Source organism: Takifugu flavidus, chromosome 10 (assembly GCF_003711565.1).
Source record: "Takifugu flavidus isolate HTHZ2018 chromosome 10, ASM371156v2, whole genome shotgun sequence".
Taxonomy (NCBI): domain Eukaryota; kingdom Metazoa; phylum Chordata; class Actinopteri; order Tetraodontiformes; family Tetraodontidae; genus Takifugu; species Takifugu flavidus.
Window position 1 is genome coordinate 15,560,002 of NC_079529.1, and position 17,920 is coordinate 15,577,921.

Below are 17,920 nucleotides of genomic sequence, written 5' to 3' on the forward strand. Positions count from 1 at the left end.
GGAAATGAAGCTAATCTTGCATTTGATTTATTCAATGTCCTTTTCATCCGTATTGTTCATACGAACAGGGAAACCTCGATTTATAACAATGTAGCAAATTTGATAAAGTACTAGCATGACTATTGGGAGGGATACTGAAATCTCTGTTCTGTGTATAATAGATGCAGACACATGTAATTCAGTGCTTATTTCTTAAATAAAGAATTATGATAAAAATCACCAGGACTATTAAGACAAGAAAAAAACAACTTACAAATTACTGTTTTTAAATGAAAGTGACATTAAAAATTCTACATTAAATATAACTGTAGAGTAACTCACTAATGTACAATCACCAAATTACATTTGTAACTGTTACTAAACTGTTATTTACAACAATAATAGTCTATATCTTTACAAATCACAATGTAAAAATACTACAGATCAAGAATGTTCTTTAAACACTGGTTTTCGCAGTACTGGACTCTGGATTCAGAAAGTAATAAAAGAACTCTTGGGTCTTCCTCTTTTCTGCAAAGTCCTGTTTTGTTGGTGGCTTCAATATCAACGAGGCAAAAATTGTGGCTGTAGAAAGAAAATAGGATATTTATATTCCATAGACCATAACCTTTGTACATTTTTTATTCAATAGAAAAGGCAAAAAAAAAACCAAAACATTTGACTTTGGAACAAACACCTAAATTAGGTTCTCTTAATTAAACCAGCACAATGAGAACTGCAAAAAGTAACAGGAGATTCATAAATAAAAGAGTGAAGTGCCTTTAGCCTTACACAGTATGTTGACATCCAGTCGATTGTTAGCAGTATGCTTCAATAGTTCCCGGAGGAAAGCAGTTAAATAGTTGAACACATTTTGATGGCACTGAGGTAGCATGGAAATAACCTGTGGAGAAAAAGAAATACAATAACATTTTCAATAGTGTAACAAACCTTGAAGTCAATAACTGGTGATGAATAAATAGTCAAAGTCCCCCTACTTTCTCACAATGACTTGCATTTGAGCAGCAGTCTAGGCACTGTTGGTAAAAAGAGTAGGGAACCACAGGCTCTGGCAGGGCATCCAGGAAGAGAAGCAAGGCTTCTGCAACCGAGTGGTTACTGCCCGCTGCAGGTCAACTTTTTGTCAACGACATAATCTTCAAGCAGAAGGATATGCACATATGCAAAAAATATACACATATGAACAAAGCTATTACTAGTACTTTTCATTCCAGGCAAACAGTTATTAAACAGGGGGAAATGGCATGTCATGGCAACATTTCTTAAGGATACGGAGAGAGTCGGGCATGCCAGTGTCAAGACAATCCCTTATTTCTGCAAAATCACTACGAAGTCCTGGTTGTTGAAATATGTCCTCCTGCCAGATTAAGAAAATGGATAAAGTCTATTCTGTTTTCAGCTCAGAAATCATAGGAAAGCAAACCCCCCCCCCCCCCCCCCCCAAACAATCTGCATATGTGCTGACCTGTTTGATTGCATGGCGAAACAAATGATCCACCATCATCCAAAGTTCTTTTGGAATGGCTAGAGGATTTTCAGCATTCATATCATTCCCATTGATCAATGTTTCTGCCTAGCATTGAAAGCAAACAAAAGAAAGAATTGAAACACATCGCTCTGACACTGACACACATGGCATCAAGGCTGCGGAACTCTACCTAACAGAATCAGATCACTTTATCCCACCAGAGCAAATGCTTCTGCCACATTTGAGCATTTTTTTCCCCCACATTCACTCTACAACAGAGTACATGCGTAAGAAAACTACTACATGATTGATGCCACTATCCCACACACATCCCTCAGTACCAAACATATTTCAAGGACATTCTTGATGGTTGTTACCACCCCACACAAAACAGCACAGTTGGCATGGTAGCCCCTCATGATTTACAGCTTTTTGACTCCCCTTTGGTGAGGAACAGTGTAAGCAAATAACTCAATTATTAATGTCACCAAGTTCCCCTTACACTTCAGCTATTTCCCTCTTAAGGCAGTGCCCCTTGATTAAATAGTGACAGTCACACTCACAAGTTTGCCAATTGTCCCTGGCGGCATGTCATGAATCGGTTCCCTCATAAGACACAATAAACGAAGGGAGGTGCCATAGCAGCTTGGTAGGTAGTTTCCTGAAACCGAAATGAAGTAATCTTTGCCACGTTCAAGGTGAAGCACCAAGATGTCTTCAATCTGCTCCTTGCCAGAGTTGAGATTAGGTGCCGTCATGTGGTTTACAAAGACCTCAAGCTCAATGTCCACAGAACCACCTAGATACACCGACACAAACAGCCAAACAGGGGGTGAAATTTCATAATTAGTGGATAAATAAATGTCAAATATTCTGCTCAGCAACAAAACGGTGATGGAAAAATTAAAGTGACTTTAATGTGATACAAACCCTGAGCAATGAAACCTTTGTGGGGGTTGGCTGTGAGCCAAGACTTGCAGTATGTGGACTCGTTTGGCTTTTGGATGAACTCAAACTGACAAGGAACCTGCCCATCATTGTAGAGGGTCAGTGTCTCTGCCTGATGCTGCATGTATTTCACATCCTTAAAGTGGAACTGGAGGAAAAAACGTGGGAAAGTTTTTTGAGCCATGATTAAAATATTTGACTTTTTCATTCATATTGTCGACATTCTAATAATACATGATAGGAGGAAAAAAAGTCACCTCTTGTTTAGACAATGTTACAGATGGAATACATTCATTCTCCAGTTTGTCTATATTGCGGACAATCTCTTCAAATGTCTTCTTATACGTCTCACTGTTTATTCTCTTTATCTGTAGGAACAAGTGAGCACAGCACACATTACGCAATGTCCCATACTAAACCGTAGGCATATGTATCCACTGACATTAGGTTAGCTGACTGTTAAACTTAATGAACTTTTCTCTGCTTTTTAACCAATGCCGAAGAAAATAAAATTCTTTACCCCAGTGACGAGCAGGGAACTGACTGGTTTGTGGTCACTGATCTTCAGAGCCATGTGACTCTGATAATGCTGCTGAGTGATGTTCTTTCCTTTCCACAAGATACGGTCACACCATGCAGGAACACGGCATTTCTCACTAGTTTAATAGAGGTCAGAAGTCAAAACTCACCTTTGTATCATACATGCAAGAATTGTGAGGTTCTTGAAATTGTCTCATTTGGATGTAACAGCTAATACAAATGAACATACAACACTGCAATTTGAATTTACGGCAGGATTAACAAACGCTAAACTAAAAATGTAATTTCTCTGACATGTATAGATTGAAAATAGATTGAAATTATTTTTCTCCTTTCTTATTAGTCTGCGAAAAGGAAAAAGAACCAAAACAAGATCATAAGCACTTGTCCCTGTATTAGCGAGTTACCTTGTGTCCCATGTGTCTGAGCCTGTATCATATTTATATGTGGGCTGGAAATTGATCTCTCCCTCCACAAATCCAACAAAAACAGCCTCTTCATCAATCTGCCTCTTGAGCTGAGGATCACATGCAAGTGGTAAGCATCTGGCTGTATTCCCAAAAATGAAGAGCAGGACTTTCAATGAAGAGAATGAGGAAACCATCTGTGTTGTTACCTGATCATAATTGTGCAGTGCTTCAAACTCTTTCTTGCTAATGAGCTCTTTCACATCTTTAACATCAAGGTTGCTGATCCTGTAATTGAGGTCTCCGATCCAAAAAACCACACTAGGACACAGAAAATAGAAATAAAAATATTTCAAACATATCACAATAATCTACGCTTGAAAAATAAGAATATTTATTTTCATACTCATGCTTTATGATCGTAAATGGTGGCCTGGAATTGTCCAACTGGTGGAACTCCATACGAGCGCAAATATCTTTAAAGTCTTGATTGCGCCTCTCATATTCTTCAATATGTGCAGCTAAGTGAGAGTTGACCACGCAGATATTAGAGTTGTGGAAGCGAAAACGGATTGCAACAGCACCTTTATTTCCCTGAAAATCGAGAGAAAATTCTTAAGACCAGTCCTGGACAAACTGTAAAGAGAACACCACTGTTGCATATCGTATAATCGTATTACATATAACATTGTTCAGAAAAAGCACTCTCGACAAACTTTAATAAAAACACAAAGGAACATATATTGTATACACAATGTGGGAGACTATGTCCTGTTTTAACCTAGAATTATTGGTTGATTGGCCAACTGGTGTTGTCACACTGCCAAGCCTTGCTATGTGCAACAACAGATCTGTTACAACTGACCACAGTGCCTCACTATCATGTAATAGCTTAACTAAACTACTGCTCAACCAAGGAATTGAACTACAAACATGGCAAATGAATTAAAATCTCAGTGAATAAGTGAAAACTCCAGCTATTGTAGAAAAGAGGGAACAAACCTTTACTAATCAGCAGCCATTTGAGCTAATGTCACCTGCAGAAATAGCTATATAAGTCAGTCTGCATGGGAAAACAGTGCAGTAAACCTGGGAAGTGGGCTGCACATTTCCTTCCGAGGAAATGTGTGTTTGCAGGACTACGACCTCTCACAGTTTGTTTATATGTTGTTAAATTTGAAAGGTCAAATAAGAAGTTTCAGAATCTTTGCACTCTACAACCGACAAGAATGTCAAAAGCAATGTTTAGTTCAGTATCCAGACAGTTATCCAAGAAGGGCATGTGATGACAGTCCAAAAATGTATATGAAAACATCAATATAAACTTTTCTGGAACCTTTGCCTGGAGCCTTAAAGTGTGAAGGGATGAAAATCAATCCAATAACAGCAAGACAGTGGCATGAATGAGTGCTTACCATCCGTCCCATGATGCCAGTGCCCACACTTTCAGCCTCCACATCAGAGATGAATTCGGCATGTTCCTTTTTCACATATAAGATCAGCATGATGCCCACCAAACGCACCAACTTCACCTACAGCAGAACACAAGTACAATGTCATTTCACTAGGACCATTTCTGTTTCGTTGCTGAACAATAGCTTGTATCTTATCTGGGGAGTTTTAGTGGAATATCTGTTCTTTTAATGGACCTTTACTGCCATCTGCTGTATATAAGGCTGCATACATTTGTTCTACAAAGCCTAAAAGGCTGATTCTGAAATTGAAGAAAGTTTGTCAGAAGAGGAAAGGCCAGTTCTTCATAAGTAATTACAATTTAATCAGAGTTGGTTCAGCCCGCTTTGTGTAAGTCCAAGGACAGGCATGTTGATATAAAACAGCATTTTGCCAAAATAAAATGAAATATTTGGTGAGATAAGAAATGATAAACCTTCTGATGAGATCAGTGTTTCCAGGTGTAAAATGTTATAGAAAACCAGCATGGAGTAGGACTGCATTGTAGCCTAGTTTCATCTTTCCGCCTCTTTATGAGGCATATATGCTCTCCTTGTCAAAGTGGAAACTACTGACAAATGTGCTAGTGTGGAGAGTATTAAAACAAGGGCCCTTCAGGCCTCTAATAAGTCTCACACAAGACTTGTAGAAGAGTTTGACTGGAAATCATAAAAACTGCATTTAGCATTGGTACACCTCAATAAAACAGTTCAGCCAAAAGGGAAGGAAGCAAATAAGCAGGTGTCAGCATTCTGAGAAATTATAAGTAGATGAAAACAGTAAAAGGTGTAGTGACTATGCTCATCACATATGGACTTTTTCTTAGAACTATTTAGGAGAACATTCAAATAAATGTGGTGAGAGAGTGTTATTTCAACTTTAATATCGATTATTACCATTCCAGCTAAAAACTCATCCACACTAGAAACACTTGCCTTGATGTTGAACATCTTATAGGTATTTGACTTCATGTGGAATAGAAAAACAAGATGAACTTCTTCCTTACTAAGGCATACGTGGCATCTGGATGCAAGGCTTCAGATACAGCCTTCGTCCACTCTGGCTCTTTTGGGGTGTCATTGAAGAAGAAAGCCTCTTTGCTGAGATCAAGTTCCTGAAAACTAAAGAAAAATTAGGTGTTTATCCAAGTCTGGTTCTTCTATTGAGCTTTTCCTGTGAACCCCCCCCCCCAAATCCCTCAAAACCATTGCAACAGCATTTTAAAGACAGTGTTGTTTTACTTCAGGATAATTGTGTCATGCAGCATATGTCAGAGGTTTGCATGGGATATGTTGAGTTGTATGGATGACAAAGCTATTCTGTTGCAGAGAAATGGTCACCTACCCCACACAGTACACATCAGGAGGGTTGAGTGTGCAGCTCAGCCAAGGACGAAGGCTTTCCTTTGGTGTCTGCCCATTGACATTATAGGTACCAAGAAAGAAGCTGAAATAAAATATGGTGAATTATGAACTTTCAGAATAGTAGTAAACTAATATAATTTAAAACAAAAGGACCCAGCTGTTTCACCATTCTTCCCCTAGGTATCCCCAGAAATAATCAGATATTGACACTTTCTAAAACACTAAAGTGCATTTTGCAAAGATTCTCAGTCATCAGGGTCACAGTTATTCAGTAAAGTGAGAAGACTAATGATGGTCAATTAAAGATGCATGACTTTTTCTTACCCTACCAATTGCATGTTATCTTACCAGCTGATACTACTGAAGCAAAAATATTTAGGGCAGCGATGGAAAACTAAATTATGACCGTTTTTTTCTTGCAGGTAACTTCAAACATCAAACAAAAGTAAATATTTGAAATAAGATTTTAAGCTGCCAGAAAGTGTGGTTGTAAAATACCTGAAGTCCTCTAAGTAAGTGTATTGTTCTTCATTCTTCAGCAGCTCACACCGGATCAGGTTGTCTCGCAGTCCAAACTGTGGCATGGCCAGTATCTGGGCTTTGTTAGAGGGGGTGTGGCTGGAAGAGCGGACCAGCTCATCCCGGTCCTCTCGACTTGTTATTCCCTGACTGAATTGATGGACACAAGTAGTCATTTCAGGAATGAAGAACCTCATAAAAGTGTCCTTTCAACATGTGTCAAAAGGGCAGACTGCAAACTATATGCCAGTTTGTGTTCATAACAGTGTTCATAAACCAAGTAAAAACAGACTTGCAATGAATAATTGTAAAAATAATTATTCTATATTTTTTCCTGAATATTATGATCATGTTGGGTGCATTGTTAGGACAGAAAAAGTGAACAGCCTTATAATAAGGTGACTGCTGTGTAATGTGAAGCTATTCACACAACTGGGAACAAAGGAATTCAGAGTCAAAAAAGGAAGCTATCATCCCCAATAACAATGCCCAAGGTATTGCCTTTATAAAAGTTATTCATAAATATGACATGCTCATTTGTAATTCAAATTTTTGATTTACATTCCAAGTTTAAAAAAGTGGTTAAAATTGTTTGTGGTTATTGCAGTTTTTTTTAAGTGTAATTTTTTTAGGTCTGATGTGTTAATCTAATCCTAACTCAAAAAAAGCAGTCAAAAATGGAAAAACCAAAAACCATCACTTGTACACCAACAACATTGGGGGGGAAAAGGGTATAAAAAAAGTCTATATGTGCAGATTTTACTAGACACCAGTAAAAAGCAGCATGCCAGGTCTTACCTCTCAGGACTGGAGAGTTTAAACCTCTGTGGCCCACTATTAGAACCCCTTTCCCTTTCCAAATTTTCCTTTTTGCCCAAGGATTTCTCTGCTGTGGGGGAAAATGGGGAAAAAAAGTATAAGGATCATCAATCATATAAAAAACCTGCTGTACCTGCTTCATCTACCTACTTTGAATGACAGATGTGTACATTTTGCATAATAAAACTTTTGGTTACCGTCTCGCTACACAAACATTAGCTTGAAAACTTCTGCAGGTATTGACACTGCCTGACAATTCACTGTAATAAGAACCAAACCCTTAATAAATAGAACTCAATTCTTAACCCAGAACAGAACTACAATTTTATAAATTACATTTTTAACAGAAACAGTAACAGTATCAATGCCAGAGGTATACAATAATAAAAGGCTATTCCAAGTATTGACACACTATACAGGAAGGCAGGCTAATCTTAAATTAACCCATATTTGAAGAACAGTTTTAAAATATAAGCCAGGGCTGATGTGTCAACTTTGGATTGCTTTGTGGATGGTTGTGGTTGATACTGCATGTAAAGTGGCCTGTTTTAATGCCTCTGAAACAGCATGGCCCCTGTCTCCTGCAGCTCGGTGGGGAACACAGCTGCTCTCTGAAAGGGGAAGATCAACTTCTTCCAATGGGAGTTAGGCACATTGCCGACGGCACAAAATAAAAATAAGTCAAATTTGTTTATAATATAGAGGTTATTTTAAAATTACCAGAAATTTCAAGAGCAAATTATTACCCAGATATTAGCTTCAGAAGATAGCTACACATATTTGCACACTAATGCCATTATAAACTTTAGTTAATGTTTTTTGAGGTACTATCAAAACACCATGTGTTCATGTTCTATGATAATAAATGGACAATGTAGATTGACATACAAATTTTAGTAAAAGTGACACTGTATTACACTGTGTTTTTAAATTGACATTTTATGCATGCGACAGACAGACAGACAAAATTCCACTATTTGTCACTAACTGTCCGAGTCCTCTCCAGTCTGTCAATTCTGACAGTCGTCTGAAGAAAATATGTAATCTTTTAATGTAACTATGTGTTGCTACATTTTAACATGAGAAGAAAAAAAACAAAAAAATCCAGTTTGAGCATAGCAGAATACACTGGATAGTACAGTTGAGCACCTTATTTGACTAAGGAAGATGTAAAAATTTGGAATTATTCAATTAATACAAGATTCAAACAAGACCTCGAATTCCATTTACCAATTCCAAGCATCACTGATTCTAAACAAGTCTAAAAATGTCAAGGTGGTAAAATACTGCTTCATATAATTAAAAAAAAAAGGTACGACAATTTCAAAAGATTGATCTGCCCCCGCGACCCGACCCCGGATAAGCGGTAGAGGATGGATGGATGGATGATCTTACTGCAGCCATGTTACTAAACAAGCAACATATATCAGTCTTTATGTGGTTGTAAAATTCAAAACGTTATAAAAGACAAAACGTAATGCAAACTTGCACATACTGCACGAAGGTTAATAATGCCCAGAGTTCCATTGAGATGTGTGTAGACGTAAATGTCGGCCCATTCCTCCATCGTTTGCATTATTTGTTCCTTCACAACAGAACATTTTTTGGCACCTATAGTATCCAAAGATGAGCTCTCACCAACTTCAGCTGTCAGACTAAATAGGCCAACAACACGAGCAGAATATAAAGCCAGTAAACCAGCACAGGGGCTGCACACTGTTTTCTGATCACTACCGAAATTCTTTACAATCATCGTAGTTATGGTATTTTCTGTCTCATTGCGATCCCCAAGGAGAATGATAAAGCCAAATCTAGCGAAAGCCGACACTTTTCGAGCCGCTCAACTGATTACGGTCTACAGTAGCTTCGTGACATATTGACAAGATAAAACTAACATGATCTCGCAGTACTTTATAGTCCGTTTAGACTATAACCAACATAGCTTAAGTTAGTTTTATAGAAAGATAAAATACACGCTAGCATTAGCTACACTGGTAGCATATTATGATTGGCTTAATGGAAAACGCTGAAGTGGCTCTTTGTTTCTCCACCTGGAAAATAAGTAAATGCATGAATAGTTATCATACCCGAGTCTCTCATTGCCCGAGACATTTCCATGCAAGAAAATCTGACATCCTGTGCTTAAGAGCGAAGTCCTGGGAGCTTGAGACCTGCCCATGCTAATGGTCACAGCACTGTAGGAGGAGTTGAGGCCTGGCAGCAGGCAGGAAGCAGCCATGGAGGTACGGACCCAGCTCACCTACTGCATAGATAACGACCAATTATTTGATATTTTAAGAAAAAGCTAACAGGAACTCTGAACGCAGCAATAATATCTTTAAAAAAAAATTAAAAATCTTATTCCTGCAGTGAGCACCTATTAGCGTTTTCTTTAATCATTCGTCGTCTCTGTAAATAACGCAAGAACTCGTTCTTACAGTCTAGGTCTAACGAATCCATTTATTAATCCATTTTGTTTAACGATGTGCATTTGCTTGAATTTCTGGCGCCAACATGTAGAAGTTAGTGTGAAAAACTAACGGTCAGATATGAAGTCTTTACTGACTGCGTCTAAAACGGAACACTCAAAACCAGAATTGTCATACCTGCATCTTGGTTTGTGTAAAAGTGTATAAGTGTTGTTTCTTTGGTCTGTTGTGCATGTCTTTACAGCTACTTACTTTTTCTTTGTGCAAATTTCTCTGTTACTCATTTTTGTAAAAAAAAACCTTTACACTATTATTCCATTATTTTTTATAATAACGTGTTTTTGATTAATGTTCTCAGTTATTAAGAAATCTTGGCTTAAGACAATTCGACTGGACTGTCCTTATCCCCCCCCCCAAAAAAAAAACCACAACAAAAAATAAAGGAAGTCCAGTTGAATTTTATTAAGGCAAAAATGCACTTTTGTTATTTGTTGTTTTTGTTGTTATTTGTCTCTGTTTGTTTGGCTAGGTTATTTGTTTTGCTCTGTTTTGCTTGGATGTTTTCCCAGTTCCTTCTTCTCCCAACAGGTCTGATGTTTGATAATTTGCTATCCACCAAATGACGCTACTTTGTAGTTTTGCACTTGTATATTGAAAATTCTCTTTTACTGCACTTTTGACCCTTAAACATGTACATATAAGGTTATGCATACATATTTATTTAGTACTTGGTACTTCAGATAACTTTAAAGTCTCTTTTTATGTGGTGGAATGGAAATATGTTTTTTGCTGCACATAGGTTTAATGTAAAAAGTGTCATTATGGTAATTGCTAAGGTCCTTTCGTGTAAAGGTCAGTAATGTAAAATTCATTGTTCCATGTATAATATGACAGGTGTGATCTTAACAGAATGAGTTAAGATTTCACAGTCCAAAATCACTTTAAACCTATTGTGATGTTGCTTGGCAGGTGTAGTACAATATGTGCACTCAGTGAGCTCATCTCAAATTTATATAATATTATAAGAACAGCTCCAAATTACTGCAAGTTGAAATCCAAGTGTAGCCAAAGTAATGTGTAAATGTAAATTTGTAATTTCTATTCTGTAAGTAAAGATGCTCTAAACATGTTTCCATTACACTTGCAGTGGTAATAATAAATGAAATAACAAATATGACACAAAATAAGTCGAGCAAAAATGAAAGATCATTTTAAGGGTTGTTGTCACTCAGATCCTTATATTACTTGCCAAGTTGCTGACAAGGCAGATTTAAAGAAAGAAGACCTGTGTATGTGCTTTTACATTTAAATTAATTTAGTATTTCCGATCTGCCAGGTCTATTGCATTATTGTATATGCTTTAGCATTTTTCATGGATTACTACAAAACAGCAGCTATGATACATGCAGTCAAACAGGGCTACCATGTTCATTCATGACAATAGAAATAAAGAAATTGTCTTTGAAGTGCATTGAAAGGAAGTGCTGCTTACAACCACACAGTTTTAACAGCGCAAAAATGTGAGACCACAAGGTGCACAAGCCTCTTCTGAATGAATATTGAATGAAGGTGAAGCTTTACTGATTTTTTTTTTGTAATTACAACTTTAGCTTAACTGGCAATTAAGGTCATTGCTATGAGCAGGAAAAAAAAGATCACAAACCTGTTTTCCTTTGCTGACTAAGTTTATTTAGTGGTGTCCCCAGGGGTGCTGGAACCTGTTTGCCAACTCCCAGGCTTTTGCTGTTTTTCTGGTATTTGTTGATCCATTCAAAATTTGGCACCACAGCAGGAGACTTACAAACTTCTGGAATAAAGGGAGAACATAGAAATGAGTGGTCACATTATTTTTGAGTGCAGGCCAAAACATTTGTTCAAAGATGCTGAAGTCACACTTGATAGTAAGAAACTTCATAATTTCTCTGCTTACCTGCAGTGGGAGTCTGGTTCTTTGATAGATCCATGACCAGTATCCCTACTGACTTAAATCCCTAATACAACTTGCAGAAGTGTGCTCTGATGGTATTGAAGTAGCCCATCCCTCACACAACCGTGAAACAATTAGCCTTCAGAAGCTATGCTGTCTGGTTTAAATGGCTTTCATATCATCTCTGCAGATCCCTGTGAGTGAAGTCCTAGAAAAGAAATCCAAACTCCACCCCTGTCCCTGCCCCCCCATCCCGTCCCGTCTACTACTTTGCAGTTCTAAAATTGATTTTGAATATTTGAATATATATATTTGATATATATTTGAATATTTACATAAATAATAGAAATAATTTTTAGATTAATGTTAGTCCTGATCTGTTCTTGATGTGTTTAGCATATACAAGGATGAGAATAAGCCCCTCCAATTGTGAGACTACAGTCTCACAACTACCCTCTCCAGGTCGGGGATGCATAGCTTAACAGTTAAGCTGTTAAACTGACACGTTAGCCTGATCTATACTGAGTCTTCTGCTAGATTGTTGAATTTAGCTTTTGATATTGTTGTATGACTTACCACTCCATGCCCTGTTCAGCTCACTGAGGAAGAGTCATGAGTGGGACCCAAAGGGAAGCTTGAAGTTTAATTCCTCTTGCTGGTAACTCATTCTGACTGCGATATCACTACCTTTAATCACAAGTATGTCAACCTTATATTGTTTTGGTTTTAATTATTTCAGTCTTTTATCTGAATGGGGCAAAAATAAAAATGGCAGCTTACCCACGACTGCAAGCTCCTCTGGTGAGGACACTGAATAAAGCAAAGAATAGCAGAATGTGCTAAAATGCTTTCATTTAATAAAGTCAATTAATTCCAACAAACAATACTCTCTTTACTGTTGCAAACCACATGAAAGCAGCTCACCTTCTGCAATTGCAAAGTCAAATGAGATAGGTATTATGTCCTCCAGTGACACGTCCTCTGCAGTAATGGCCATTCTTCTGTGTTTATAAATGAAGATCCTGCATTTAGACGTAGTTGTTTAATTTTAGAATTCAAACTGTGGCTTGCATTTGTTGTAAATTAATATAACATTTAGCAAAATGACATAGTCTCTCAAAAAGACATAGACTCTCAATGCACAACTCTACTCTCAAATTTTGCACACAAACCAGTTTGTAGTCAATTAGTACTTTAATTTGAAACTCACACATGTTCTTTGGCAGATTCCACCAATCCTAGCAACCTGCTCTCTATAACGTCTTCAAAGAAAACATCACATTGGACAGCATGTTAACAGTTAAGGACAAAATTTTACATTTGGTAGGGAGGGTTCCCATGTGTTCCTCTGCCTAATGCTTTTATTGAACAATGACATTAATTTATGATGCAAGATGTGTAGATTCTCAAGGTCATAGTTATCCAAGGTAGTTTTCTTTGTCAACTGGACTGTTTTTCTTCTCTTTTGAAGACGTTTCGCCTTCTATCCAGAAGGCTTTTTAAGTTTTGAACTCGTTGGGGACAGAGCTTGAAAATATAGCCCTTGTGGTCCATTAGCATGCTAACGATCCGGGTGGTCACCTGAGAGTCTTTGCTACGTAAGTTAATTTAATGAGCGCCTGTAAGGGGAGATCCTCGAGATAATACTGCCGTCACGTGGATAGAAACGATCATTACAATTTGTCAGCTCAACAGGACGCCATACCCTGAATATCTAAGTCATGTCTTGATTTAAGTCAGTTGTGCTGTATGTGCACGTTAACTATTTTAACGTTAGCCGTACATTCTTGTGCCCATTTGCTTACTTTACTTCAACTTGTGAAGTAACTAATCTGAAAACAAACAAAAAAACAAGAATGAAGGATACAATAGTGCAGTTTTCTTCATTTTCCAAAGTTTTAGAAATCGCAGCGGACTGATCCATTGTCAAGTCGGTTCTTCACTCTACCCGAGATAGCTTTGGTGAAGTTCGTCTATCTGTGCCCCGAGGAAACGTCAATTGTAAAATCGAAGAAAAGATGGAGTTCACAGTTATGCAACATTATTCCCCTCCGATTTCAGTACTTCTGATAATCCGCCTTAAGTCTGCCACGTCAATGCCGCGCTAATGTAATGCCCTGACGTCATCAATACTGCGGCGAACGCATAAAAACGCTTACAATGAATGTTTTTAAGTTCGAGCTTTTCTCTCGCATTTCTTTTAATTCTGAAACGATTCACGGGATACCAGAATAAGATACGGAAGTTTTAAAGAGACAATTTTGGGGATAATTAAAACATTTTGGTGAAATTCCTAATCAACACTCTTTGATTCCACTTCAGGCTGGTAGTACTGCGACTCAGGAGACCCTTCAAGAAACGTCAGAAAGTTCTGATGTAGCATTTCAAAATAAAGGTCCTTCAAAGAGTGTGATGTTTTAATGTACTTGAATTCAGATTCATATTTTCGGAAAATTCCTAATCATCACTTAATGATTTATGACTCAATTACACTTCAAGATTGACACGACACAACCATGGGAGTCAACACCGTCCAAAAATTGGGAATAAAATCTCGTCTTAATCTATAAATTTAGTAAACTGCTTCTTGGCCGAATATCGGTTCTGTGACATCTGCGCAAATCACTTCTTTGAACTCCAGAAATGTACTATTTTTGGAGTAACCTTAATACAGAGTCGACACATCAAAAAGTTTAGAACATATTCCAAAAGTTTAAGGCATCAAATAAATAAATGGCAAAGGGGATGGGAAATATGGCACATTTTGAAAGCATCGGATTTATAGAGACTTTATGTTGAAGAACTGTGCTGAAAGGCAGATAAGGTAGCTCAAAATAGAAACGAAGAAATCAAGTGAAGCACACAAATAGAGTGTGCTACAACAAAAGCATCCACAGTAGAAAGAAATGAAGTTGTTTCATCCCAAGGGTTAACAAATCATTTGCAATTCCATAAAATATAGCATATCTACTGTAATTATATTAAAGTCTTGAAAATATGGGATGTCTGTATATTTCAATACCATATTCAAGTGTTTGACACATCAGCAAACTGCCATGCCTGTTCGTAGATAAGCCTAATTTTCTAATTTTATGGTGAAGTAAGGAATTTGTTCTCATATTTTATTTCATAGGTGGAGAATAAAGTTTTTTTTAAATGATTATCGACAAACCAATGTTTACCTCAATATACTAAGTAAACTGAAATGAACCTAACTGTGAAAGCACACTGATTTTCTCTCATTATTTAAGAAAATCGTATTATTTCAGATCCAATTGGAATCATGTGAAAGGCAGTCCCATGAGGAGGGCTTGGAAATGGCGACACAAAGACATTCAACAGGTCTTTGGCATTTTTTGTAAATAACTCAAATCAAATCAAATCAAATCAAATCAATCTTTATTTATATAGCGTCTTTTACAATCAAAATTGTTTCAAGGCCCTTTCCAGAATCCCAGGGCCTAACCCCAGACAAGCAACAGTGGCAAGGATAAACTCCCCTTTAACAGGAAGAAACCTTGAGCAGGACCAGGCTCATGTAAGGGGACCCTCCTGCTGATGGCCGGCTGGGTAGAGAGAGAGGAGAGGGAGAGGGAGAGGAGAGGAGAGGAGAGGAGAGGAGAGGAGAGGAGAGGAGAGGAGAGGAGAGGAGAGGAGAGGAGAGGAGAGGAGAGAGGAGAGGAGAGGACGGGCACAGAGCACAGAAACACATAAAAAATACACTATTTAAACAGCGGGTCAGCGGGAGGTCATCATGCAGCTCCGAAGGCGGCGATACCTGTAAATGAATACAGAAGGGGGATGGGGGGAGGGGGGAGCAGAAAAACTACACAAGAATCAGCATAACTAGTCTGCTTGATAAGGAGGAGGAAAGGAGAGGAATGGAGAGGAAACCATGACCCAGTGGGGTGACAGAGGCCTGTCAGGTGATCATGTTTCCGGACCCCGGCAGCCTTGGCCTTATTGTTACAGAATTAGTAACAATAAGCTTTTTCAAAGAGGTAGGTTTTAAGCCTATAGTAGCGATGGAGTCAGCCTCCCGTACCTGGACAGGGAGCTGGTTCCATAGCAGGGGGGCCTGGTAGCTAAATGCTCGGCCCCCCATTCCAGAAAATCTACACATCGGTATGTGTAGATTTTCTGTAGACTTTGATGGTGAGATTTCTGTCCTCAGTGATCTGGACTGCGCAGTCCAGAAAGGCCAGACTGTTTCCTTTTGTATCTTCCCGGGTGAATTTTACATGCTGGTCTGTTTTGTTGAGGTGATAGGAGAACGCTTCCAATTTTGTGCTTGAATTTTGACCCAGGTGTCGTCCACATACCTGAACTGGACGACATTTACTGTAATGCCTGTGGTGACAACACAATGCCTGGTATAATATATAATGCCTGGTCAAATCCAAGGCCTTTGATGACCAAGCGTACTGTTTCTGACTGTACCTTACTTTAGTTGCAGCTATATATGCTTATAGTAAAGTATATTCACCTACGTCTATGTCATGCACACATAAATAACCTTAGCAACTATAAGTTCATCATCACCTTCCTTCCTTCTGACCGGAATCATAGTCCATAACCTGCCGCCTCACCCAGCAATCCCTCGAGTGCCACTCTCCAATAAAGGAGCTTCTTCGGGGTGTTTTTAATTCATTATTTATAATAATAATTATCATACACAATGATTAATAATCATTATTCATATCATATAAATGTAGCCTAGTGGAAAATTTAATATTCCTTTAGGTGCCACTAGATAGCGATGGACCCCTGTGCAGTTTCCAAGTTGAGGCGTAGATAACGAGAGGAAGAGCGTGACGTAATTTAAAAAAAAACAGGAAGTGGAACCCGTTCCTTTTCCATGAACATCTCACCTGTTGCATCTGCTGTTTTCCAGAGAGGTAATTAGACTTGAAATATTATTTCTGTCCAAAATAGTCGAAAGATTTACATTACTTTCATTTTACAGAGATATCAAATGTATTTTTGCGGCGGATATTGATTGTTTCGGTTTGATATTTACAGATTTTATCATCCGGTTTTCCATGTATAGCATGAATAAGGTATGTTGGAAACATTGTGAGTTTATTTTATAAAGACGTGTTTTGCCGTTGAGAGAAGCTCATACATATGTGTATTCATGGTTTCTGAAATTTGTTTGTCTTCATTGTGTAGTATTGTATGTGATGAATGATGTCCTGCTGCTACAAGTGTTTGACATAACGCTGAGTCTTTAGTGAGTGTAATATGATTTATTTTGCCCAAAATTATTTGATATGAAGATGTCATGTTTTCTTATCTGTAAGAAATTGACTGTATGTGGTTTTGTTTTATTCCTTTTTTGTGTGTGTCAATAGGAAGCACTACAGTTGTTTATGCACTTTTGTTTTTTTTAATAATAGGTATTTCAGAGCCACATTCCAGTGTTTAAGTTGTTCAGAGAGCTTGGGGAGCTGTCATTTTGGTATTAGTAGTGCCAGATAGTGCTATAATGGAAGCAACCAGGATTTGCCTTAAAATCTGCTGCGAGTCGAAGTAGAGCAGCACATTGCAGAGTGAAACTTTGTCCTTTTAAGTTTTTAATTTTGTTTACATGGAAAACTTTTGTTAAATTTAATCCCTACTCCAATTTAACTTCCAAATTATTCACTCACTTTCTACCGCTTGTTCCTCCACTGAGGGTCGCGGGGGGACTGGAGCCTATCCCAACACAATGGGCGGAGGCAGGGTACACCCTGGACTGGACGCCAGTCAATCGCAGGGCTAACACATATAGACAAACAACCATTCTCTCTCACACTCACGGGCAATTTTTGAGTTTCCAATTAGCCTAATCCCCAATCATGCATGTCTTTGGACTGTGAGAGGAAGCCGGAGTACCCGGAGAGAACCCACGCAGGCACAGGAAGAACATGCACACTCCACACAGAAAGTCCCCAGCCTCAATCGCAACCGGGGATCGAACCCGGGCCCTTCTTGCTGTGAGGCAACAGTGCTAAATTATTTTAACTCTGAAATAAAGATCCCTGAATATAGTTTTGTGTCCTGTG

At 38.2% G+C, this 17,920-nt stretch overlaps 2 protein-coding genes across 4 annotated transcripts; both read right to left on the reverse strand.

The window, feature by feature from the left end:
* Positions 1-11: 11 nt before the first annotated feature.
* inpp5b (inositol polyphosphate-5-phosphatase B) lies at positions 12-12,070 on the reverse strand. 3 transcript variants are annotated; one of them, XM_057046332.1, is made up of 19 exons: positions 11,877-12,070; positions 11,610-11,753; positions 7,497-7,587; positions 6,678-6,848; positions 6,160-6,261; positions 5,822-5,936; positions 4,779-4,895; positions 3,770-3,957; positions 3,573-3,684; positions 3,364-3,473; positions 2,937-3,072; positions 2,674-2,784; positions 2,399-2,564; positions 2,032-2,267; positions 1,466-1,573; positions 1,273-1,357; positions 978-1,105; positions 772-883; positions 12-564 (listed from the first exon to the last, which is right to left on the reverse strand). In XM_057046332.1, exons 1-19 carry the CDS (start codon positions 11,908-11,910, stop codon positions 437-439), a joined length of 2,394 nt encoding a protein of 797 aa, XP_056902312.1. In that variant the 5' UTR covers positions 11,911-12,070; the 3' UTR covers positions 12-436. The 3 variants fall into 3 exon arrangements, with proteins under 3 accessions (XP_056902312.1, XP_056902313.1, XP_056902314.1); XM_057046333.1 differs by lacking the exons at positions 11,610-11,753; positions 11,877-12,070 and adding an exon at positions 9,605-9,773; XM_057046334.1 differs by lacking the exons at positions 11,610-11,753; positions 11,877-12,070 and adding an exon at positions 9,605-9,745 and having other exon boundaries at positions 7,497-7,584.
* Positions 11,613-14,372, reverse strand: LOC130533150 (type II inositol 1,4,5-trisphosphate 5-phosphatase-like). Its single transcript, XM_057046336.1, has 6 exons — positions 13,740-14,372; positions 13,084-13,162; positions 12,798-12,895; positions 12,654-12,683; positions 12,450-12,560; positions 11,613-11,750 (listed from the first exon to the last, which is right to left on the reverse strand). The coding sequence occupies exons 1-5, from the start codon at positions 13,795-13,797 to the stop codon at positions 12,484-12,486; spliced, it is 342 nt and encodes a 113-aa protein (XP_056902316.1). The 5' UTR covers positions 13,798-14,372; the 3' UTR covers positions 11,613-11,750; positions 12,450-12,483.
* Between the last annotated feature and the right edge of the window lie 3,548 nt (positions 14,373-17,920).

What these genes read in the sequence shown, in the direction of transcription:
- inpp5b (XM_057046332.1), bottom strand. Translation starts at nt 11,910, where the DNA reads ATGGATCTATCAAAGAACCAGACTCCCACTGCAG. An exon ending in TAGTCAGCAAAGGAAAACAG is followed by an intron (nt 7,588 to 11,609) that starts GTTTGTGATCTT and finishes TTTCCCCCACAG; the next exon opens with CAGAGAAATCCTTGGGCAAA. An exon ending in CAAAGGTTTCATTGCTCAGG is followed by an intron (nt 2,268 to 2,398) that starts GTTTGTATCACA and finishes CGGTGTATCTAG; the next exon opens with GTGGTTCTGTGGACATTGAG.
- LOC130533150 (XM_057046336.1), bottom strand. Translation starts at nt 13,797, where the DNA reads ATGGATCAGTCCGCTGCGATTTCTAAAACTTTGGAAAATGAAGAAAAC. An exon ending in TGACTTTGCAATTGCAGAAG is followed by an intron (nt 12,684 to 12,797) that starts GTGAGCTGCTTT and finishes TGCTTTATTCAG; the next exon opens with TGTCCTCACCAGAGGAGCTT. An exon ending in AGAGGAGCTTGCAGTCGTGG is followed by an intron (nt 12,561 to 12,653) that starts GTAAGCTGCCAT and finishes TTGTGATTAAAG; the next exon opens with GTAGTGATATCGCAGTCAGA.